Source organism: Cannabis sativa, chromosome 9, assembly GCF_029168945.1.
Source record: "Cannabis sativa cultivar Pink pepper isolate KNU-18-1 chromosome 9, ASM2916894v1, whole genome shotgun sequence".
Taxonomy (NCBI): Eukaryota; Viridiplantae; Streptophyta; class Magnoliopsida; order Rosales; family Cannabaceae; genus Cannabis; species Cannabis sativa.
In genome coordinates, this window is record NC_083609.1 from 5,920,941 (window position 1) to 5,944,950 (window position 24,010).

At 33.2% G+C, this 24,010-nt stretch overlaps 3 protein-coding genes across 3 annotated transcripts; 2 read left to right on the forward strand and 1 right to left on the reverse strand.

Annotated features, from left to right (window-relative positions):
* Positions 1-4,456: 4,456 nt before the first annotated feature.
* Positions 4,457-7,672, forward strand: LOC133031195 (uncharacterized). The gene is made up of 3 exons (XM_061104634.1): positions 4,457-4,820; positions 6,302-7,168; positions 7,259-7,672. Exons 2-3 carry the CDS (start codon positions 6,788-6,790, stop codon positions 7,670-7,672), a joined length of 795 nt encoding a protein of 264 aa, XP_060960617.1. The 5' UTR covers positions 4,457-4,820; positions 6,302-6,787.
* A 501-nt stretch (positions 7,673-8,173) lies between these two features.
* Positions 8,174-9,177, forward strand: LOC133030832 (uncharacterized). The gene is made up of 2 exons (XM_061103746.1): positions 8,174-8,815; positions 8,919-9,177. Exons 1-2 carry the CDS (start codon positions 8,313-8,315, stop codon positions 9,055-9,057), a joined length of 642 nt encoding a protein of 213 aa, XP_060959729.1. The 5' UTR covers positions 8,174-8,312; the 3' UTR covers positions 9,058-9,177.
* A 6,471-nt stretch (positions 9,178-15,648) lies between these two features.
* LOC133030833 (AMSH-like ubiquitin thioesterase 3) lies at positions 15,649-21,171 on the reverse strand. Its single transcript, XM_061103747.1, has 14 exons — positions 20,930-21,171; positions 20,642-20,706; positions 20,475-20,550; positions 20,198-20,392; positions 19,895-19,992; positions 19,497-19,602; positions 19,336-19,391; positions 18,803-19,130; positions 18,569-18,658; positions 18,376-18,438; positions 17,953-18,027; positions 17,405-17,467; positions 16,846-16,898; positions 15,649-16,064 (listed from the first exon to the last, which is right to left on the reverse strand). The coding sequence occupies exons 1-14, from the start codon at positions 21,026-21,028 to the stop codon at positions 15,890-15,892; spliced, it is 1,542 nt and encodes a 513-aa protein (XP_060959730.1). The 5' UTR covers positions 21,029-21,171; the 3' UTR covers positions 15,649-15,889.
* Positions 21,172-24,010: the final 2,839 nt, after the last annotated feature.

Genomic DNA, 24,010 nt, shown 5'->3' on the forward strand with positions numbered 1-24,010 from the left:
TGAATCAATTGCAGGTGGTCCAACTAAACTTTATGAAGAAAAAAAAAAAGAAAAGAAAAAAAAGACATTATTTTTATTGAAATGGTTTTTCTGATCCATTGCCCTAAGTTAATTAGATGAGAAAATAAAATATCATTAGATTGACCGTACCGTACTAGAGCTATAGTCTTAGTTTAATGGTTTCACACTTAGGCTCACGTAGACAAAATTTTATATTCAAATCCTCTACTTTGATATCAAAATAAAAAATAAAAAAGAAGAACGTTTTTCAATATTATATGCAGGAGCGGAACCACATAAAGGTGAGATAGAGCAGTCGCTATGTTGAAAAAAAAAAATCGAAAAAAATTATATATAAATTTTAATTAGTAACCACACGTATTTATAAATAAATAAAAGTGATATAATAGAAAAGAGTTCATAAAAAAAAATAAGTGTCGTTGATTACATGCATATCATTTATGTATATATATAAACAAATATATATTAACAGCCGAAACATTCTTTTTGTCTCCTAATCATATGTCTCTATCACCAAAAAGTTGTGGACCAATATTAAATCTCATCATAAATTACTATAATTTGGGGTCATTCTTTCCTTTCAACTTTTTTAATGTTCTTGTCCAATATTTTTAAGGCTCCATTAAGTTTTTGTTTTCATTTTATTTCGAAGAAGAAACTTATGTCAAACTTATTCCTGTTATATATTGATTCAACTCTCATTTCCTATCACACCCCATAAATTAATAGCTATAATCAAAAAGTAACTTTTGTTTAAAAAAGAATTGCACAATTTTATAAACCCCATATGTGATAAAAAAAAATTTTACTAAAAAGTGGTGTGTATATAATTTAATTTCATGATGTATTTTGCATTATGGTTTGTCAAAATTACCATACAAATTCTTAATGAAATTTAATATTTCTGATTTAATGTTGTATTTATTTCATCATTGAAAGGCAATAACAACCTTTTGATGAGCTGCGTACCTTCATGGGATCTGACTCAAAAGCTACATTGATTAGTAAAATGTTTTCATAAAGGGTAAATACTATTTTAGACCTTCTGTTTTACTAAAGTTGCTAATTGGACCCTGTGTTTTGTTAAATGACAAAATGGACCCTGTATTTTCTAAATAGTACAAATAGGACCCTGAATTGATTTTTTATCAAAATAAAGTTTAATTATAATCCGATCTAAAAGTGTTATATGACAAAACTGTTTACATTTTTTGTATCTGTTCGTATTAAGCATTGTCTTCAAGTTGGTTGTATTAAAAAAAAAGTTATCAAAAATTAAGCTCAGGGTCCTATTTTTACTATTTTAGAAAATACAGGGTCTATTTTGTCATTTAACAAAACACAGGGTCCAATCTGTAACTTTTGCAAAACACAGGATCCAAAATGGTATTTACCCTTTCATAAAAGATAGATGAAGACAAATTAACCACCGCTTTTATTAATTATTTTTTTTTCTATAAATAAATAAAACACAAGGAAAAAATCAATCTGTGAATTGTGATAATATTCAATTTAATATCTTGTTTTACAAATTCTAAATCTAATATTAGTTTAAATTAAGTAGAAATCACTATTAAATTTCACTAATTACAATTTAGTGTCAAATAATGTTGGTAACATATAAAGAGCCCGTTTGGCACAGCTTTTGGAAAAGTTAAAAGTTACTTTTCAAAAAAAGCTGTGACAAAAAAGTGTTTGGTATGCAATTAAAAAACAGCTTATTGAAGAATTTATGGAAAAGCTACAGCTAAAAGCTAAAAGCTAAAGCTGGTAGAACCCAACTTTTAGAAAAAGCTGTTTTGATTAAAAGACTCTATAATAAATTATTTTTACTAAAAATTTATATAATTATTTATTATATATTATAAAAAATAAAAATATTTTTTTAAATGAAAAAATATTTAAAAATAAATAATATTTAAATTTCTAATTTTTTATTTTATATTAAAAATATTTTATATTTATATTTTTATTATTAACAAACAATATCAATTTATGTTTCTTATAAACTAAAATTTTATCTTTTGCAAGTGATAAAAATATAATTTAAAAATATTTAAAATTATTTTTATCAAATGCATAAATTATACTATAAAAAAAAATTAAAAATATATAAAAAAAAAATTATATAACATATTTTTATATATATATATTTGTGATTATAATGAACTAAATTAAAATATTATCATTATTATAATAAAATCTTAACAACTCACAGCACTTTAAAAATTATAATTTACCAAACACTCAGCTCAGCTTTTTTCCACAGTTCTGCTACAGCTGCTTTTTCCCACAGCACAGCTACAGTTGCTTTTCCCCACAGCACAGCTGTGATGCTTGGCTGTTTCGTGTAATGTAATTGTAATAGTAATAGAATAAAATAAAAATGGTAATAAAAATTAATTACAATTTAGTTTGTTATTAATAAAATAAATGATAAATTGACAAAATTATTCTACTTTAATTTTATATATATATATAAAAAAAAAAGTATTAAAATCATTTTTAATTTTACTTTATTTATACTTTGTCATGCAATTCTTATTACATATCTTTTTCAATGTAATGAGCATTTCATTATATAATGTAATTATTTTTACATTGTAATCCCATTACATTATTTTTTAAGTGCAAACAAAACAGTGTAATGGGTAATTTGATTCCATTACAATACTAATTATAACGGATATTTGCAGTAAAATTTCTTTAATATTTACAATTGTTACACATGACCATAATAATTAAAAAAAAAAGTAGCAGCAAAAGTACTTTGTTTTACGATTTTGTTACAGTTGTACCTTTTTTTTGTTGTGAATTAGTGTCAATTAAGTCCGTTAAGTATCAGTTCAAAAATGTGAGGCGACAAATTTTTTAGCGTAATTAATACATAGTCCAAAATATGTTGCCACGTATTTCTGAATTGATACTTAATTACGAAAAATGGGTTAATACATAGTCCAAAATATGTTGTCACGTATTTCTGAGTTGATGTGTTGTGATTTACAACTGAAGCAAGAACACCCTCGTCATGGCTGAGCAAAGCCAAGAAAGTAGCAGTTGATCCCTCTTTTTCCATTGAGCAAATGCCAGATTAGGAGCACCATTGAGAAGAGTAGAGGGAGGAGTAACATCATTGAACAGGATTTCATCCAGTTCATGACCAATCACAGTGGGTACAACCTGTGATTTTCAAGCTAAAAAAATTCGGTGATCGAGTTTGAGAGTGAGAAAGGAGGTAAGAGAGCTGGAAAACGAATTCCAGATTAAAGGAACTAGATCAGAACTCTAAGACACAATAGAATTTTGGCCATTAAGACCGATAGGATCGAAAGTGGAGGTGTGTATAGACAAGTCCATTAGCAAGAATCTGATACTATGTAGAAGAAGAACAAAGGTAAAAATCAAAAATGATAAAAACTAGGAAAAGAATGTAGAACAAAGTAAGTTGCAATGGAATCACTTAGCTAGAATTTGGTCTTATTTATAGAGTTAGTTTTTAGTACAAAAGATTAGCAAGAAAGAAAACTAACTAATCTTGACGAAAACAACTAACAAAAAACCTAACTCAACTAAAACCAATAATAAAATGAATTATTGGTTAACATGCCCTAACCAAGAGAGGATCATAAGAAAAAGTAAATGACGACTCTACCAAGTCAAAGAGATTACATATTTTTCTTCTTTACAGTGGATTGTTTTTTTTTTTTTTTTTTTTGAAAAAATTCATCATCTTTATTAATCGCAATCCATAGTGATTACATGATTAAAATTTGGAGTAACATCACTACTCCTGATAACACGATCAACAACTAAATAGGATGCTCGAGCTAAGAAATGAGCAACACTATTTGCAGAACATCTAATAAAATTGACATAAACATCTTGCAAGTCATTTAACAACATCTTACAATCAGAAATAATACTCCTAAAATATAAAATCATAAGAATAGAGCTACGTAACGCTTGCACACAATAGATTGTTTTTAGTTGTTGTTTTTACTAACTTTTTATGTTTGTTGAGACATCACTTTGTTAAACTAAAAATTTAATTATTTTTAATATATAAATTAATAATTTATTCACGGAAAACCGTACTAATTTTTACTGCAATAATTTTTAAAGGGACAAAATAATTAAAAATATTAGTAAAATTATATATATAATTTCAAAAATTAAAATATACATGGATAAAATTAAAAAATAAATAAATAAATAAAAATTTATAAAAGCAAAAGTAAAAATATACTTTTTTAAAATAAAAAAAAATCTATAAAAATTAACTAGTCATGTGCCTCCACATAACCCATAACCAGTGTAGTTCCACTTGGTGGAGTATGATTTAGCTTTTTTTGCTTAACCGAACGTTGTAAGTTGGTGAACTTTTTACTGAGAAATGCTAAAAGGTAGTCCTGCCTAATATTTTGATGAGTTGTTATAGGAAAATTTGAATTTGTATGCTTAATAAGTAATAAAATTGGAAACCTAATAGAATAGTAGATATAATTTGTAAAGTAGGATACATTTTAGTAAAACCCAATTTTACCCCCCTCATTTGAAAAGTCACTCTCTCTCTCTTCGTCCCCTCTCTCTCTCTTCGTCCCCCCTATTCTCTCAAACCAAAACAACTTCGCCCAAACGCACCGAACCCCACGATGAGTAGACCCGAACCCTCTCCACCGCGTACGACCGAAGCCCCAGCCCCCTCTCCACCGCGCAGGACCGATTCTCCAGCCCCCCTCCACGGCGTACGAAGGTCCAGCCACCCTCCACCGCGTACGACCCAAACGGAAATGGCCAAGGTATGTTCGACCGTCCTCTTTTTTTATTTTTGTTATTGCTTTGAGTGATTATGACATAGAGTATGATTTTAGGGTTTGATTTGAAAGGATTTGTTAGATTTAGGGGTTGATTTAGGCTAAGAAATCTGTTTGGAAGACAATGGCCCGATGGGACCCCCGATGGGCCCGATGCTATGGCCCGATGTAGGAATAAATGTAGGAATAAATGTATCAGGTCCGATGGCCCGATGGGACCCCCGATGGGTCCGATGCTATGGCCCGATGTAGGGATGTTTTTGTGAAATAAAGTATTGGGTCTGATGGCCCGATGGGACCCCCCGATGGGTCCGATGCTATGGCCCGATACTTGGACCGAATATGGGAAATAAAGGATAGGGTCCGATGGCCCGATGGGACCCCCGATGGCCCGATGGGCCGATTTCATGCAGGCCCGATGGTCTGCTTCGAAGGGTCCGATTGGGGTATTTTGTAGGTTAGGGGTCCGATGGGGAAGGTGTAGGCCCGATGGGCCGATTGTATGTAGGCCCGATGGGGCCGATTGTAGGCCCGATGGGGCCGATGGGTATGGAAGTTGATTTTTTTTTTCGTTTTTTTAAATATTAGTAATTGTTTTATGTATTATTTTATTTGTATTGAATTATTAAGTATTGTTTAATTAATAATTGTTTTATTATTAATAATGAATTATTGTATTCTTTTTATATTATTGTATTAATTTTTTTTGTTTTAATAATTATTGTTTTTTAAATAATTATTAATTGTTGTATTAGTTTTTCTTGTTTTATTAATTATTGTATTTTTATTAATTATTAATTAATGTTTTATTATTAATTATAAATTATTGTATTAATTTGTATTGTTTTATTATTTATTATTATGGTACTAATTATTAATTATTAATTGTTAATTTTTATTATTTATTAATTAATGTTTTATTAATCATTATTAATTATAGTATTAATTTGTATTGTTTTATTAATTATTTTTTTTGTACTAATTATTAATTATTAATTATTAATTATTAATTTTTATTATTTATTAATTATTGTTTTATTATTAATTATTAATTTTTGTATTAATTTTTATTGTGTTATTAATTTTTTATTATTTATTGATTATTGTTTTATTAATAATGATTAATTATTGTATTATTTTTTATTATTTTATTATTTATTAATTATTGTTTATTATTAGTTATTAATTATAATTTTTGTTAATTATTAATTAATGTTTATTATTAATTATTAACTATTATAATAATTTGTATTGATTTATTAATTATTATTTTTTTACTAATGATTAATTATTAATTTGTATTATTTATTGATTATTGTTTTATTATTAATTATTATTTTTTGTATTAATTTTTATTGTCTTATTAATTTTTAATTATTTATTGATTATTGTTTTATTATTAATGATTAATTGTTGTTTATTTATAGGTTTAGGGTGTGATATAATTTTGTTTTTTTTTTTTGCAGTCTTCCAAAGTTCCACGACTTTTACTGCCAGTGTCTGAACATTACACTGGTCGTGTTACTTGGCGGGGCGGTAGTTACTATTACCCCAAAGTAAAAGCCAAGTTTGTACAAATGCAGTTGTTGGAAAGGGTGAAGGAGGAATCCCCTTTCAACAATTTTTTTGAGAGAGAGCCATTAGCGTTTTCAGCTGCTCTTATCCATCAACTCTTCATGCATAAGATATAATCAGATAAAGAGGATGAGGTGCATTTTTATATTGCAAAGAAGAGATGCCGATTCGGCCGAACTGAGTTTGCCTTGGTGACTGGGCTTAATTTGTTACGTGGACCGACTGAGGCTGAGGTTTCGGAGAGGGCGACGTCAGACCGGTTGATAGTAGAATATTTTAATGGGGATCCATCTATCAGCATTGGTCGTCTGCGCAGCGTCTTTGAGAGCTGCACTGAGAAGGATGATTGTTACAAGTTGGGTTTGGTGTTGTTCGTGATGGGTGTTCTGACTGGGAAAGAAGAGAAGACCCTGGTTCCCCCATTTATCATTAGAATGGTTGAGGACCTCCCTTTTTTCTACAATTACCCGTGGGGGAAAATTTCTTTCAACTTGTTGAAAGATACTTGGAGTAAGGACTTCGTACAAAAGAAAAAGCATATGGATGAGAAGATTGAGAAGGGAACGACTCAGAAGGAGTCAAAGTATTCGGCCTATGGATATGCTGTAGCATTGCAGTATTGGGCTTATGAGTCCATCCTCGAGCTTGCTGAGAAATTTGCAATCAGAAGATCGCATCGCTTTCCCCGAATGGTGAACTGGGAGAGTAAGGATGCCCCACTCGGGAAAGAGGAAGTCATCAGATTATTTGCAAAAAAAGTGAGTTTGTTAATTCATTGCATTTGCTTAGGTTTATTTATTTATTTTATTTTAATTTAAGTCTAATAATCAATTTGTTATAATTTGCAGTTGACAGTGTACTCCGTTTTATGTCCGCGGAGTAATGAGGCCGAGTTTTTGAGCCACGTCACTGGAGGTGAGGCGCCTCTATTTGTGGATATGGAGGAATTGGTTATTGGCGATGATGGCCAGCCTACTCAGGATAGTTTGCGCAGCCAAGCTTCAAAGCTTGCACTCACGCTAGAACAGCGAGCGGAGGAAGCTGGAATCTTCAGAGATGATACACCACCACATTCTCCACCATCAGGGGCCCGTTCTGTTCCACCGTCTGCCTCAATGCCCGATTCTGCATCTATGCCGCAGTCAGCATCTATTCCCAGCACCTCACAGCCTCAGGTGCCAATATCTTCTGCCATATTGGCAAGATTGGAGCGTGTTGAAAAGGAACAGCTTGCTTTGAAGCAAGGCCGATCGATATTTTGAAAGGGCAGAATGAGATAATGGGTTACTTGAAGACCCTATTGGCTCTTATGGGAGATCAGAGAAGGCCCAGCGCAGAGGCAGAGCCACAGCCAGACGCCGTGTCTCCAGGAGATGAGTTCATTCTTCCGAATGATTACAGACCTAATGATGTCGAAGATGTACTCCAGACACCTCAGAACATGTCGGTCACGTCCATTGGAGATACCCAAGATTCAGAGGTTCAGGTTTTAGAGACCGTTCCAACACCGGTGGAGAAGAGAACGAAGAAAAGGCCAAGGTGGTTTGAAGAGTACACCGAAATGAAGAAGAAGATGAAGCCATCAACAACCAATGTGAATGTTGACCCACTTCGGCCCGTTGATGAGAAGCTACTACATAGTTTTCGAAATTGGTTAGTGGGAACCATCGGAAACAAGTATCCGAGGGACGTCTTCACCGGTCTGCGTGGCATGGCTTGGTTCTCGACCCTAAATACAGACAAACTATGGCTTTCTGATGGCGTAAGTTTATTAACTAAGTATTATATGTTGTTATTTACTGCTTTTTACTGTTGTTATTTGTTTTTTTTTTTTTAATGTTGTAATGTGGTTGTGCTGACTTATTTATATGTGCTGTGCAGCATTTGGATGCTGCTTTCCATATGATGAGGAGGAGGCAACACTTCTTCCCGGAGTTGTACCCACGTAAGTGTACTGTCATGCCATCTTGGTTTACCTCATCGTTGAGGGGTCGGTGGGATGCTTGGAAGAGCAATACTGACCATGATGGTTTTGTTTGGGATGAGTCCATCTTGGAACTCCTTCGTGGGGATCCAAACCAATTTTTGCCTTCTTGGAAGGGTATGGAGTGCATATACATGGCCCTGTTCTTGAACGGACCGAAACATTGGATCGCTATGGAGGTCAATCTTGAGTTGTGGAAGATATTCCTCTTCGATTCGAGTCTTGGATCTCTAACGAACGACGAACTGAATTCGCTTATGGATGTGTGGTGCCCTTTACTAGCCAAATTGGTGGACCAGTGTGGTGTATGTGACACTCATTACATGGTGATGGTCCCTCAAATGACAGCCTCCGAAAGTCAGGTCAGACCCTTCGACTGGGAAATGATGGACAATAAAGTTGTACCTCAGACAAAATCGAGGTAATTTAAATGCATTTTTTTTATAGTATGTTTATTAATTAACAAAAAAAATTTATAATATTCTCTATGGTTTATTAAATTTTGTGTTTACCTACTATTGCAGCGGCGATTGTGGAATGTACGTCATAGAGCATATTGAGCATAAGTTATTGGATCTACCATTCGATGGAGTACATGATCAGCATATGTCGCTCTTTCGCCAGAGATGGGCAGTAGATTTATTCTACCAGAACTTGGCATGAACTTTAGATGTTTAATTTTTTATATTTGTTGAACAATGTTTACTTTTACACTTTTCAATTTGAACAAACTACTTTCACTAAAATTATTTTATTTTATCAGTAGAACTTGTTTTTGGCTCAGATTTTTAACAAAGTTTAGAAATAATTTTCTAAGAAATACGTAACAGTACAACACATGTTCATGCCACAAATTAAAAATATTTTACACCATAAATATAAATAACATAATAGTCCAGCGCATCACAATACTAATAAACTAAAAATTTATGTTAAACCTCGGTAGGTGCAAGTGCTTCTGTTGTGTCCCGTGGCACCGCACTTGCTACATTTTCGTGATTTGATAATCCTTTCACCATTACAAGCAGTTCGGTTGTTCTTAATTCTTCCAACCTTTTGCTTCTTGGGTCGCCCTACTGGTTGCTTCTCAACAGGCACTCCAACTGTCATGTTCTTTATGTCATCAGGTAATTCCCAATCATCCTCGTCACCAACTGGCATAATTGTTCCTTCGTATGTTCTCCTCCAATATTCTGTTGTGTAATATGGCGAGCATAGTGTGTACACGCTAATACTTCGCTCCTGAGATGCAGCACATGCATGAGGACAAGGAAACTTCATGCACTGGAACAAGCCGCAAGTGCAACTCTTTTCCTGCAAGTCCACTACGCCACCGGTGAGAACTGTTCTTCCAGGGTGAACCTACAACGTGTAAGGCCCGCATGAGTCAACGTTCAAAAACCGACCTTTTTCAAAATGCAATGCCAAGTCCTCCTCCATTTCTGGTGCTAGGGGTTTCGTCCACTTGTCAGCTTTTTCTTTTCGTGAAGCAAACCACTTCTGGACTTTGGACCTCAGGAATGCTACGGCGGTGATCGGGAAGCCTCTTGCATCCTTAGTTGTGTTGTTGAAGCTCTCAGCCCAGTTGCTCGTCATTACATTGTAACGTACCCCTGGAAAGTACGACCGAACCCATTTTTCAAATCCGATTTCCTCAAGATATTTTGCAACCGCTGGATTCATGGCCCGAATGTTCTCAAATTCTCTGTGAAACTCTGATCTTGAATAGTGTACGCACACGTGTAAATGTGATTCGTGAAGACGTCAGTCTTGAACTTGTGGTTGACGTTCATAATAATGTGGTGGTAGCATGCACCGTGGTGTGCATCAGGGAACACAATATCCAAAGCACGAACAATACTTTGATGCCTATCCGAAACAAAAGCTAAGTTCTCAACATCACCAATCGTTTCTTTCAATTTTCTCATAAAATAGGTCCAGGAATTGTGGTTTTCACTGTCAACTATAGCAAAAGCTATCGGAAAGATATGACTCCCTGCATCCAAAGCCACTGCACACAACATTTTCCCACCATACCTAGTCTTCAAGAAAGACCCATCAACGCATATAACAGGTCGACAAAACTTAAACCCCCGAATAGAAAGGACCCAGAGAGAAGAAACAATACTTGAAGCGACCATCTTCTACCACAAAATCTGTGATGGTACCTGGATTCCGCAACTGTAGCATATGCAAGTAACTAGGTAATAAAGAGTACGAATCTTCAGGTGTACCCCGAGTCAGGTGTATTGCCTTCTCTCTGCACCTCCATGCCTTTTCGTAACTCATTTGGATCCCGTAATCCTTGTGCATACTTTTTCTTATATCAGAGGGCAACTGATCCGAGCCGTCAGTTGTGAACTTATCCTTAATTAGATGGGCAACTATTACAGGTGATGCTTGACGGTTATCTTTTCCTCGAAGATCAAGGGAACATGTATGTACATTATGAAATGTACTCACCTCAAACATGTTAGAAAGTACGTTCTTCTTCGCTCTTAATCTCCACCCACAATCTGTATCCTTACATGTGACGTACCAAATATCGTCATCGGACTTCCTAACGTAGTAGTCAAACCCTTTCTTCATTGCATACAGGCCAACAACCATCTTTAAATGCTTTTTGTCTCTAAAAAACTTTCCCACATGTAACTCCCCGCCTGGTGTGCCACCCGTAGATATATAATGACTATGATCCTCGATGTCTTCTCTTGTATACATTTTCTCCTTGAATTTACCGTAACTTGTCGAAGAAGAAAATGGATCGCTCCATCCAGTCACATTGGTACCTCGAGCATCAGTAGGACCACTAACATCATTGGTCTCTCTACCATTATTAGGACCTGTACTGTCAGTAGTTCCTCTAGCATCACTGGTTTCGCCTGGACGACTACTACTAGTACCAGGTGTTTGGCAATTTTCTCTACGGGGCATTCTGTTATGTGTCGGTGGCCTCGGTGGCCTCGGTGGTCTCGGTGGTATTTGGTACGATAGTGGAGTCAAGTTCAAAGGTACAGCAGCAGGGGCCTCTGTACCTTCGTCGTCTCTTACGCCATCATTGCCCTCAACATAATATTCAGGGTCTGGACCATCACAAAAACCATCAATGAAGGGCATTTGTGCTACAATATCAGCACTCGGCATCATAGTGTTTAATTCAGGTAATACATCCGCAACCAACACCTCTGGATTTGTTTCTGGAACAAAACTCCCAACCTCGCTACGATTATCCTTAACAGAACTTGGTGTGGGACTAGGATCAACCCAAACATTCTTCTTTAACAAAGTCACAAACAAAGGAATAAATTCATCTGGCTTCTTCGCAAGTGTAGATAAAAAGTACCTTGCACGCTTATCATTTCGAATAACTTCAGGAGGATACTCATAGCCTTTCCTGTACTTGTAATTTACTTCCAATTTCAAGTCATACTCCGCTTTGTCAACATCCAGTTCTTCGTACAAAACATCAACCAAACCTGAGTAGCTTAGGTTCGGATCAATGTCAATTGTCAAAGCGGCACTCCCTTTATAAATCCAATCTCTACCATCAACCTCCCAAACACCATTATACATAACACACGCATTAACAGTTGAATCTGTCAGAAACATTTAAAAAAACACAGTTATAATTTACAACAAAAATCTCACCGAAAAAAATCTTAATTAATCATTAATAACAAAACAATAATAATTAATTGATAATAAAATAATAATTAATAATTAATAATAAAATAATTATTAATAAAAAAAATGAAAAATGAAACTATAATTAATAATTCATAATAAAACAATAATTAATAATAAAAAATAAAAAAAATTAATAATAAAATATAATTAATAATTATTACTAATACCATAAAAAATATAACAATAATTAATAAAACAATAATTAATAATAATTCATAATATAAAACAATTATTATTTAAAAAAAATAAAACAATAATTAATAATTCATAACAAAACAATAATTAATAAAAAAATAATAATTAATAATAAAAAATAATTATTAATTGATAATAAAATAATAATTATTAATAAAAGAAAAATTAATAACACAAATATTAATAAATCACTACAAAATAAATTAAGCATACAATAATAAACAATAAATAATCATAACTAATTAAATAAAAAAATTAAAAAAAAAGTTGCAGTAGGGTCCGATTGGTCCGACCATCGGACCCCATGGAGGTGCATCGGACCATCCTTTAAAAAAATAAAAAAAATTACAAAAAATCCAAAAACCAATCGGGTCCGATGGGGTCCGATTGGTCCGACCATCGGACCCATATGGAGAGCATCGGCCCCAGGGTCCAAAAAAATTAAAAATTCAAATTTCCCATAAAAAATTAAAAATTAAAAAAATACACAGGGTCCGACCATCGGACCCACATGGTCCGACCATCGGACCCATCGGACCCATATGGAGAGCATCGGACCCAGCTCCAACAAAAAAAAAATAATAAATAAAAAATAAAAAAATACACAAGGGGTCGGACCATCGGACCCATCGGGCCGTCTTCCCTGCCAACAAAATTTTCAGCACATCGGACCCCCATCGGCAAGACGGCCCGACGACAAAAATGAGAAAAACCAGAACAAATCCAGATTTCACAGGCAGCAAACTTTTTAACAGAAAAAACAGCCAAATAACAGCAACAATCTACAGATCAAGCATCAAAATAACATTCTAAACTAAATATAACAACAACAAACAAGATGACACAAACAAAAAAAAAAAATTACCCATGAGTTAGTGTATGATGCTCGTCCAAAAATGAGAGAAATTATGTGGTGAGCTTGTGGTGAGCCTTGTGCAGTGTGGTGCTAGTGTAGTGAGGATGAGAATAGAGGAGCAAAAATTGACTCCCTTTGTGTAGCTTCGGGCAGGTTAGAGAAAAGAAGAGAGAGGGAAAGAGAGAAGAAGTGATAGGGGGTGAAGGAAAAAACAGAGGGTATTTTGGGCATAATAGAAAAAATGGTCATATATTTTAAATATGGGGTATTATGAGTTTTGAGGACAAATTTTAATTAAATGCAAGCATACAAATTCAAATTTCCCTTGTTATATTATTATTGATATAATTTAATATCAAATCCTATTTATTTTATTTTAATAAAAGATTATAAAAAATTGTTAACTAATTATATGACATCATAAGTGGTTATAGACATAGCCTAATAGTTTCACACCTCTCTTCATAAAGAGGAGGTTCCAAGTTCGAATTCTACATTCCCCAATATAAAAAAATTGCTAATTTAGATTTTTGTCCCTTTAGTCGTTAAAAATTCTCTTTGAACTATTGAGATTATTAGATTTAAATACTTTTGTCTAATTTTACTAAAGAAAGTCTGCCGTGGATGAAAATTTAGGAGCACAATTTTATACATGTTAAAATTCAAGGGGCATAATTTTGTAGATATCAAAGTTCGGGAGCACAATTTAGTATATAAACATTCGCCACATTAGCAAAATTAAATGAAATTAGATGCAACTCTTTAAATTCAACAATTTCAATAATTGAAAAGAAATTTTTAACGACATGAAAAGTTCAGAAAGCATAATTTGATACATGTCAAAGTTCAATGACCAAAAATCATAATTATCCAAAAAAAAAAATTATAAGACATCATTTCATAATAGTGCTATAAGCATGTTACCTTAATTATAAGACATCATCTCATAAAAGTGCTAATTACAACCTCTTAGTCAACCTCTATGCCCGAAATCACATGTTTCAATTTTTTTTATAGCGTTATTCGTTATAGTTACAAACTTACAGTATCATTACTGTAAATTTTTAAAATTTTTTGAATAATTTACAATGCCGAAAATAAAGTTTTTAATATTTCAGTTTACTGCGTATATTCAAAAAACTTCAAACGTATTTTCGGTACTATAAACTATTCGAAAATTTTAAAAAATTTATAGGGATGATGTTGTAAGCATAACGAATAATGCCGTGAAAAAAAAAATTAAAAAAAAAATTCCAACATGTATCTTTATGTACAGAAGTTGACTAAGAGATTATAATAAGAATTATTTACTTAACACTGTAGAGAACACCGATATTAAAAAAAAAAGCTAATAAGTATATCGTCTCGTGAAAGTTAAATTGTCAATGTCATTCTCATCCAACATTGAATTGGATCACATGCACGGTTTAAGACAGCAAATATTTAGTACCCCAATTCCCAACTTGCTTACTTAATAATATACGTACATACAAACATATATACATTCATACATGTACAAATATACCTATTGATAAATACGAAAGGTCAAGTTGTTTAGACAGAGAGGAGGGAATGGCCATGAATGAAGCATAGGCAGTTGCAGGCACCACTATCATCACTTAGAGAGAGAGAGAGAGAGAAGTAATTGCTTTCCATACTTATTACATTTTACAAATAAAAGCAAAAGGTGAGGAGGGGTCCGAGGACCAACCACCACTTAATGCCGCCCTGCCCCTTACTACATTCAATACCCATAAAAGCATAACCCCTTTTGTATTTAATTCTTTTGGTTTTTTTTTTTATTTTTTATTTTTCTCTCTCTAGTATACGAGTAATCTTGTGAACATAATTTGTTATCACTTAAAACCCCACTTCCCTTCTTGTCATCCAAAATTGGAATTGTTCATATTAACCATATAAGTGGGTTTATCATGCGTGGCTTAAACACACACACACACCCATATATGCATACAAAAGCATTAGGGTAGTGATTAAAAACAAGTTATATTTAGTCGTAAAATGATAACTATGTATGAATTTTCATGTTATGTTCGACAAAATAGTGATTACACTAAAAATTAATACTTTATAACAACTAATTTTTAAAATAAAAATAATAACAATTACACTAAATTCTGAGTGTGTAATTTTAACCTACAACCATTGGTCATCTTATTACTTTTCAAACTCACCTAAAAGTTTGTGAAAAACAAATTATTCAAAAATGTCACAAATTCTAAGGTAGACCCCTCTATATTTGGTCACCAACTTGCAGCATGGTAATTGGGATATCATCAATGTTCTAACGAAATTTCCTTATTTCTATAAAACCCAATGTGGTCCTATGTATGAGTACCGCAACACCAAATGACTCCATCTCCTTCCTTCATAATTTCATTTATTTGCTCAACAACCACTAATCTAGTATGAAGTCTAGACTACTCGAAAGATTGGCCACCAAGTGTAATAATTTCCAAATGTTGTCAGCAAATGTAAATTCGAACCTCAAAACAAACTTACAAAGTATAAAATTAATATTAAATTCTCGAATCTCATCATGATGTATGTTTGTCAAAGCCGAATGGTAATAACAATCTGGTAATTAATATTCACAAGGGATTAAGTGTAACATCTCCATTGAATTTACAGTATTCGTAGAGTAAAAAACACATTCTATCACTGATGTTCATAAATATTTACCTTCTCTTTTCTGAAAATAATCTTCAATTTTGGTTTTTTATTGTATTTTTCAAAAATTCACCGGAGATCAAGAACATCATGCTTCATACTCGGATTCATTAAGACGTGAGAGCAATGCTCATATATTGAAGTTCCATCTGTTGGCTCCTCATGGGGATGAAAACCACGTTGGTCACAGTTGCGAATTACTGACACGCCACCTGGGTCCGACAAGTGGAATATGCCATGTGGACTGCAATGGAATGGAAAATATGTTAGGATGATAACTATATATTTATAGCAAGTGACTAAATGATATATATGCTTTTTCAAATTCTATCAGCTTGATATCTTAGAATACTTTTATTTGACAACTTCATTTGCCAACACACAAAGTCTCAGTGTTCACCATATCAAACCCCCACATGTTCAAGCTTCTCCATCTATATTTATAAGAACTGTTAAATTGATCTATCTTTCCTCTAATACAACAGTGTAAAGGTTGCTTATTGCTACGGATTAGTGGCGCAATTATACTACCCTTAGGTGGCGTTTGGTTGGAGGTAATGAAATGAAATTGAATAGAAAGGAAACAATTTTTATTCCATTTATTTGTTTGGTTATATTTTGAAGTATTGCAATGTCATTCTAATGGGATGATTTTTCCATCATTTTAGTAAAATGACTATTCTATTTTGAAATGGAAAGAATGATCATTCCAATGCAAGATGAGAAAAATTGCAATAATTTTTTTATCAATTTTTGTTATGCATTTGAGATTTGATTCTATTCCTATTCTTATATTTTCATTCCTCCCAACCAAATGCCACCTTAGTCTTAAAAAGAGTGCTTGTTGTAATAAATTGAAGTGTGAAAAGGTAGCAGGAAAACACTGTAGGCTGCAGAGTTATGAAGATGGTGTATGACAGACAATGGTATTCGTATTGGTATTGGTATTAATATAAGATTCAATTCCCAACTTCCCAATCACAAACCCAGTTCAGCAAACGATAGCAGGCAGAAAGAAAACTTGCCTAGATTCATCTGTGGGAGCCATAACAATAGCAACTGATTCTGGTAACATAACCTGAAGATGTAAAAGCAAAAACTTTAATTAACAGATTACTAAATGATATTTAATACATATTAAAAAAGAATGACAGAACAGAAAATCAAATCAGCAAAGAACTTGGATTGCTTATCCAAATATCTCATCAATAACATAATAACAGTCGGCTTATTTCACAAAAAACTGAAAAGTAGATTCTTTTTATATAAATTGAACATTCCTAGTTTCCACAATTCTCTATGGCCCTACACACGTCTCCAAGACTTCCAAATAATAATGTATTAAGACAAGTTACCACACTAGTTATCTGCCGCATTATTGTCAAATTAATGCAGACTCACACGCTCACACGCATACCCAAACACGCACAAAGCAAAAAAGCAAAATGCAAAGTGTAATATTTCATTACTGCTAGTAAAAAGTAACCATCTCTTTCAGTTTATAGTGAGTAACAAAATACACAAACTTTTTAACTCTCTTTTTTACTATCAAAGTACACAAATAAACCAAAAAGAATTTATTACCTGGTATGAGTAATGAGTGTGCAGATCAACAGATGACATAAAACATGTTTGTGTTGGATGTGTCTGAAAAATGAAAATCGAGAGAGAAAGAGTTAATACGCAAAGAAACACAGCTGTGTAAATAAATAATAATCACAGAATAATGATGGAAGATGACTATGCAAATTCTGTAGAATTTTCCTCAAAAAAAGGACACTTTAATAAGTGAAAACTAACGAGATGACCATACTATATATTATTGTTTTTAGTAATTTCCTCGAGGAGATCAAACATTTTGAAATCCAATCCAAAGATCCTCTTCATTCTTACTTGTGTCATTGCTCTTATTATATCAATAATACAAGTCTCTATCTTTGCCTAAATATAAAAAGGGAAAAGGGAAAAGGGAAATAGTCTGCTTCATCAGGCTTTGTGTGCATATAAAACTAACTACATATGAGCATACATATTACATAATGTGTATCTACCTGTTTACATGTATCTATATATTTATTAGAGAGAGAATAAATAATATAACTTTAGTTCCACTCGGGCCTAATGAAACTTACATGAATCCATCCAAGAGGAAAAAGACCTAATCTCTCTTGAACTTCAAAAATTTCTTCCTCGTTCAATGTTTCACACTGGAAAAAAAAATATATCAGCTTGTCAACTATACATAGAGAAATGCACGAATTTTTATAAAAACTTGTAAACAGAGCTTTTTGCATACCACTGTAGACAAAATAATTTACTCAACAATTTTTCTCTATACTATTAGAATTATTGTAATTTTTAGATATGATTTATTCAATACAGAAAAAATACATCTACTCACTTCTTATGAGAATAAAACCATAGTAAGGTTTGAAGGCTTAAGGCTGGAATGTGGTCAAATAGGTACGTATCTATAACGAAAAAGATGTTGTAGAGGGAAAAATATTTTCATACGTAAAAGAGCAAAGCATAAATTTAGATGTGAACATTCTTACCGAATCAGAAGTTGACTCTTGCTTAGGAACTATTAATGTAGTAATGTAGAAAACATTCTTTTGCTGCAGGCACAGAAATATGAGAATGTAAGATCCAAAAGACATTATTTTTGTGCTCCCAAAACCATTATACTTCTATCAGGAACAGAATCATCCTGAGAGTAAAATGGGGAAAAAAATAGCTGCTTCTTACCAATGAACCTGCAAGAATACCACAAGTCTCTAGGTTTTTTGCTGTATTCGCTCGAGCTAATCTCAAGAAGTCCTCCATCAACCTTACAGGCTGTGAAGTACACATATAATCACAACGGCACCAATAGTTAGAAGCAGGATATATTTGAAATGAAATAGAGAATGTCATGAAGAGCATAACCATCACAGTCAAAAATAATATTTTTGTAAGTGTATAAAGAAAATCAAGGCTTACAACATGTAGCTGTCGAAATGAATTAGAATTGGGTATCCCATCTTCAGAAGGTTTTGAAGGACCAGGTCTTGGATCTGCAACTTTTGATGGAGGAATAGGTGCAATGTTCTGCTGTACTTGAGCAAGAACTGGGGGTGGGCATGGTTGATGGATATTACTCAGCTGAAAAATATCCTCGCTCACTTCATTAAACAGACGAGGACGTAATTCCTCAGTTGGATGCGGCCATCTTCCATCGTTTAAAGAGAGCACTGCATCCATTGAAGATTGAATTCCACCTGAATTGTCATCTTTTACTGCCAAATCATTTTGTCCAGCCTGATTCAGCCTTTTTAACATAGGATGACAAAAAGTGGAACATGTTACAAGCAGCCACAAATTGTACTTGAGAAAACCACACAATAACTAAAGGGTGTTATCTTTGGAATTTTTGTTACACTTCTTTGCTTAGAAATTTGTAAAAAAGACAACACATCAAGCAGAAAGCAATTAAAGCAGATAAACTTAAAGGTAGAGGTTGCAGAAATCCTAACCCTGAATCTATAGGAATTTCAGCAAGCGTTAAATCTGTACTGCTGGGATACTGAACCTGTATTGGAGAAACATCTTGGCTCATCATTACAGTCGGAAAAGTTGGAACAATTTAAGTAGGAAAAATTTATTAAAAAACTAGTTTAATGCCACATAAATTTACCTTAGTCCCTGTACTTGGTCCAAGCCACTGGCCTCGAAGACCATTTGGACCTAAAAATGAATGTCTTGACAAAGTTTCCTTATTTGGACGACCAACTTTAATAGATCTGTGAAAAAAGAAAAGTTATTAATTACTTGATGGGAACCCAAAGAAAGACCCTGCCAGTGGACGAATTAAAAGGTAGTTCAGGAGCATCAAAACTATGAAGTCAGTTGTAAAAACTTGTACTCTAAGGAGAAAATTGCTAGAATAAACACCTATATACTTATCAGTTGCCAGTTGCCACATGCTACAAATCAGATGTACATACGAATTCGAAGGAGCTACAAGCCTACACCTAATGTGCACGGGATATTACATTTATGTTCTATGACTTTCAAATGAAAATATGTACTCACAGCTTTTGGAACTGCTTTTCAATTGGCATATCATTGGATGAAACCAAGGGATAATCATTGTTATAATTCCAGGAAGACGGTGAGGCCATGCTTGTAGACTGCAGTAATTTGTCAAGATAGATTAAAATTGACAGCATGAAGCAAAATTAAACAACAGAACAAACTGAAACAAATGAAATTCCACTAACTTCATAACCACAGAAGACCAATGAGCATAGAATAAAAGCACAGTTATGTATCAATAATCTCCTTAACCAGTAACCACCCTATCACTAAGCCAGCAACCAACATGATCATAGTTACCTGCTTAACATTGATACTCGGCAATTGTTTGTTTCCAGAAGGTACTTGTAGAGAGGTCTGGGAACCATACAAAGTCCTTTCTGGGCCATCAATCTGAGCCAACTGAGCTCTGGAATGTCTCTCATTAAGTTCTCTCACTCTGCAATCGGCTTCTGGCTTTATTTTTTCAAGCTCATCCATTACATTCAACAGTTTCTGCAACAGACACAAGGACAGTCAAAATTGATCCATGATAACCCTAATATCAAATATTGGAACAAAAAATGGTATAACTCACCTTCTTATATAATCCTCTTTCTTTTGGAAGAACAGCCTGGTAATCTCGATGACATGGTATAGTTTCAGCCACCAAACTACGATCATAACAGAATACCAAATTTGTAAAAATGAACTAACTTTAAAACTTCAGATAACCAGCTATTACAAAATTCATAATTTCCATACCTTGAAAATCTTAAAAGCATGATATACAAATCAACAATATTATTCTCCTCCCGGTATACAGTAGCCTGATCATAAAAAACAGAGTTGTGCTAATATTATTACTCTAAAAGAAGAAAAAAGCATAAGCATAATTTGATATTGAAGGCATAGGTTTTCGTTCGGTAATCGGTGATAAGAAAATTCAAATTCTAAGCGGAAACAATGCTAAGAATCAAGTAATAAAAACCTAATTGCAAATACAGACAAGAAGCGAACTGAAAAGAGAGGGAAATCGAAAAGCAAGCGAACCTGTCTGAGGAGATTATCAGCGATTCGATAGTAGTAGCGAAGAGGAATCCGATTATCGACCTCTACTTTCCGAGCTATGGAGTTGACGTTGATCTTCATCGTGTTCTCCGAAAGTGAGTGCCAGAGCTCTGATTGATTTCCCGGCGAAGTGATCAAAATTTGGTAAAAGCGTGTAAGTCAAGTGTTGTTTTCGTTTTCCCCTTTGAAGCTTTAAATATGTCGACATGGTGATGTGCTTGTTGTCTTTGATTTTTATATGCGGTCAGATCTTACCTTATTTTTATTCTTTAATCATTTTAATTTTAAAGCATTTTCACCAACAAAAAAAACCAAAAATTTAAAAATAATTACAAAAATAAATTAATACATAGAATATTTATAGTATCTTTATCTTTATATATTAAAAGTGCCTATGTAATGGCAATTCTTGGTTTAACAGAATATTCTTTACAAATAAAAGAATATTCTGTTAAATTTAACCCCAAAAAAATCAATATTCTGTTAAATTCGTCCCTACCGCACGTGCGAGCCACACGATTCATCCCTGAATTGGATTTGGGGATAGCATTCTTCAAATTAGGGCTTCCATTTCATTACACGAGAGAGTCTTCTGTCTCTCTACAAACCCCCAAACCCCAACAAACACAAGCTAAACCTTCTCAATCCCTCTCTTTCGCGACCCAGAAATGGCCGCCACAGCCTCCTCCTCATAAACCCATTCACCTTGTAAATATATAAAGATTTATAGTCACAACAATTATAATTTTCATAAAGTTGGTTTTCTCGTTATTTTTTTTATTATTTTATCTTTATATATTAAAAGTGCCTATCTAACGGCCATTCTTGGTTTAACGTTTTGTTATTTTTTATTCTGTTAACTTTAACGGAGACCACCGTTTCCTTTAATTAATGTCATTCAAACCATATTGCGATTCCTCTTTCTTCTCAAACAAAACCATGCGATTTTCAATCCCAATAATTCTCCATCCCTGCAACTGTATCTGCGATTCTTCATCCACATTAAATGTGAATCTTCTTTCTTCTCTCAAACCCAAATTTCAAAAATCTTTACGAGACAACGATCAGTGATCTCCATTTATAATCTTTTTCTAAATGGTGAGGTCCTATCTCCACTACCTTCCTCTTTCTTTAGTCTCGACCGACTAACTAAATCCCAAATCCCAAATCGCACCATAGAATTAATGGATTCCATCTCTCGCCTCTGCATCTGCTGCTCCTCACGATTGCTACCGACCACCACTGGCTTCTACGACTTCAATCATTGAAGCCCCAATGGTACAGAGTCTCTCGTCACTGAATCTCAACTCAATGTTGTCCTTGTCGTCGCTCGGTTCCTGTCGAAATGTCAAGATTGCACTGATTCTGTCCTAAATCATTGGTTTTGGAGTTCTTTCGTTATATTCGGACTTCATTCGATAAATCTTTTTGGCTGCAAGCATTTGGTACTGATGTGATTGCTTCATTCTTGGCTGAGTTTTTGAGATATATATGCAAAGCAGCGGAATCGTCGTTGGATTTTGCAACTGAGATAGATCATGAGTTGATAGGCGAGGTTGTGAATATTTTTTTTTCCATCTTTAGTGTATATTTTTATTTATCGATTCTCTATTGTATTCTTATGGTTTATGGTTGTTTACAGTCTGGGCTTGGTGAGAGGAGTATCCCTGGCAACACTGTTGCTGTCCAAGATTATATGCCTTTCAGTGGCCTTACAACATTCAGAATTACTTTCTTATCAAAATTTGAGTGTTCTCAAATGCTACATCCTGTAGGTTATCATTTTATAATTACAGTGATCTTAATTGATTTAACTATGTATCTAAATATTATTATTTTGCATCTAAAGCTGTTAGAAGACATTACATTTGTGGATACTCCTGGAGTTTTATCAGGGGGAACCAACGAACACAACGAGCATACGACTTTACTGGTGTTATGTTATGGTTTGCTTTTTAGAAATTTTCTGTGTTTAATCTTTTCTTTTGGACAGCAACAGTTTATCTATATTATTGCATACCATATATTTGATAAAATGACTCAAAGAAAATTTTGGCTACTTCTTTAGCATTGTTTCCATTGATTTATTATATTTGAGAGTAATTTTAAGATGTAATTTTTCGTACCAGTAGTTTTATATATTGTTCCTGAGTTATTGGATAAAACCATTTTTTTCTCTATTATTTGGTTGGAGAAATTTTGTGGAAGCAATCTTTTATTTTCTTAGTGGTATAATTATCAATAATAGACCATTGCCTAATGATTTATTCTACTGCAGTGCAGATTAAATCATGCTGATCTCGAAAATTCACAAATCACTACAATAATGAAAAGTAATGAATTTAGTGCTTTAGTTCTTCTAGCACTACAACGATATTGGGGTATCTTATAGCACTACAAAAAAAATTTATCATTTCTTAATTACCATTTTTAGTTTTCATTAATTTGGCTGATATATAAGTCAACAACTTGTCATGTTTTTCTTCATAATAAGTCTTCCATAAGTTTAGGGGTTAAACAATGAGCTTATATGGAATGGTTCTCTACCTTCTGTTTTAGCTTGAACCTTTTGTACTTTTGTTCTTTTGTAGTAAAGTTCAAGGTTTCCACAAAAAAAAAAGAAAAAGAAAAAGTCTTCCATAATTTTATATGCGTATTTATTGTTCATCTAAATTCTTTATATAGCTCAATCACCATGTTTAGTTTTTAGGTAAGTGTATTATTAATTCTTAATGCAATATTTACCATTTCTCAATCATCATGTTTAGTTTTCATTAGTTTGGTTAATTTTCTATTATATTTTAGTTATATACTTTGCAAGTTTTGATATAATTATCCCCGAACGAGTTGAATGTATTTTATATTGCTAATGAATTCCAAACTCCTCTATTGTCATTTTTGGTCAAAATGACCCTACACTGACTCTCTTTACTTTTTTAATTTTCTATTTTATGATTAGATATTTTTTTATTTGCTTTAGTTACAAAAGTAGTGTCCCTTATACAAAGGAAAAGACGTTTGAATATAATTACATCAAAATTAGAATGAGCAAATCTAAAACAA

What these genes read in the sequence shown, in the direction of transcription:
- LOC133031195 (XM_061104634.1), top strand. Translation starts at nt 6,788, where the DNA reads ATGGGTGTTCTGACTGGGAAAGAAGAGAAGACCCTGGTTCCCCCATTT. An exon ending in TCAGATTATTTGCAAAAAAA is followed by an intron (nt 7,169 to 7,258) that starts GTGAGTTTGTTA and finishes TATAATTTGCAG; the next exon opens with TTGACAGTGTACTCCGTTTT.
- LOC133030832 (XM_061103746.1), top strand. Translation starts at nt 8,313, where the DNA reads ATGATGAGGAGGAGGCAACACTTCTTCCCGGAGTTGTACCCACGTAAG. An exon ending in GTACCTCAGACAAAATCGAG is followed by an intron (nt 8,816 to 8,918) that starts GTAATTTAAATG and finishes CTACTATTGCAG; the next exon opens with CGGCGATTGTGGAATGTACG.
- LOC133030833 (XM_061103747.1), bottom strand. Translation starts at nt 21,028, where the DNA reads ATGAAGATCAACGTCAACTCCATAGCTCGGAAAGTAGAGGTCGATAAT. An exon ending in AAGAGTCAACTTCTGATTCG is followed by an intron (nt 18,028 to 18,375) that starts GTAAGAATGTTC and finishes TTTTTTTTCCAG; the next exon opens with TGTGAAACATTGAACGAGGA. An exon ending in ACACTCATTACTCATACCAG is followed by an intron (nt 16,899 to 17,404) that starts GTAATAAATTCT and finishes TTACATCTTCAG; the next exon opens with GTTATGTTACCAGAATCAGT.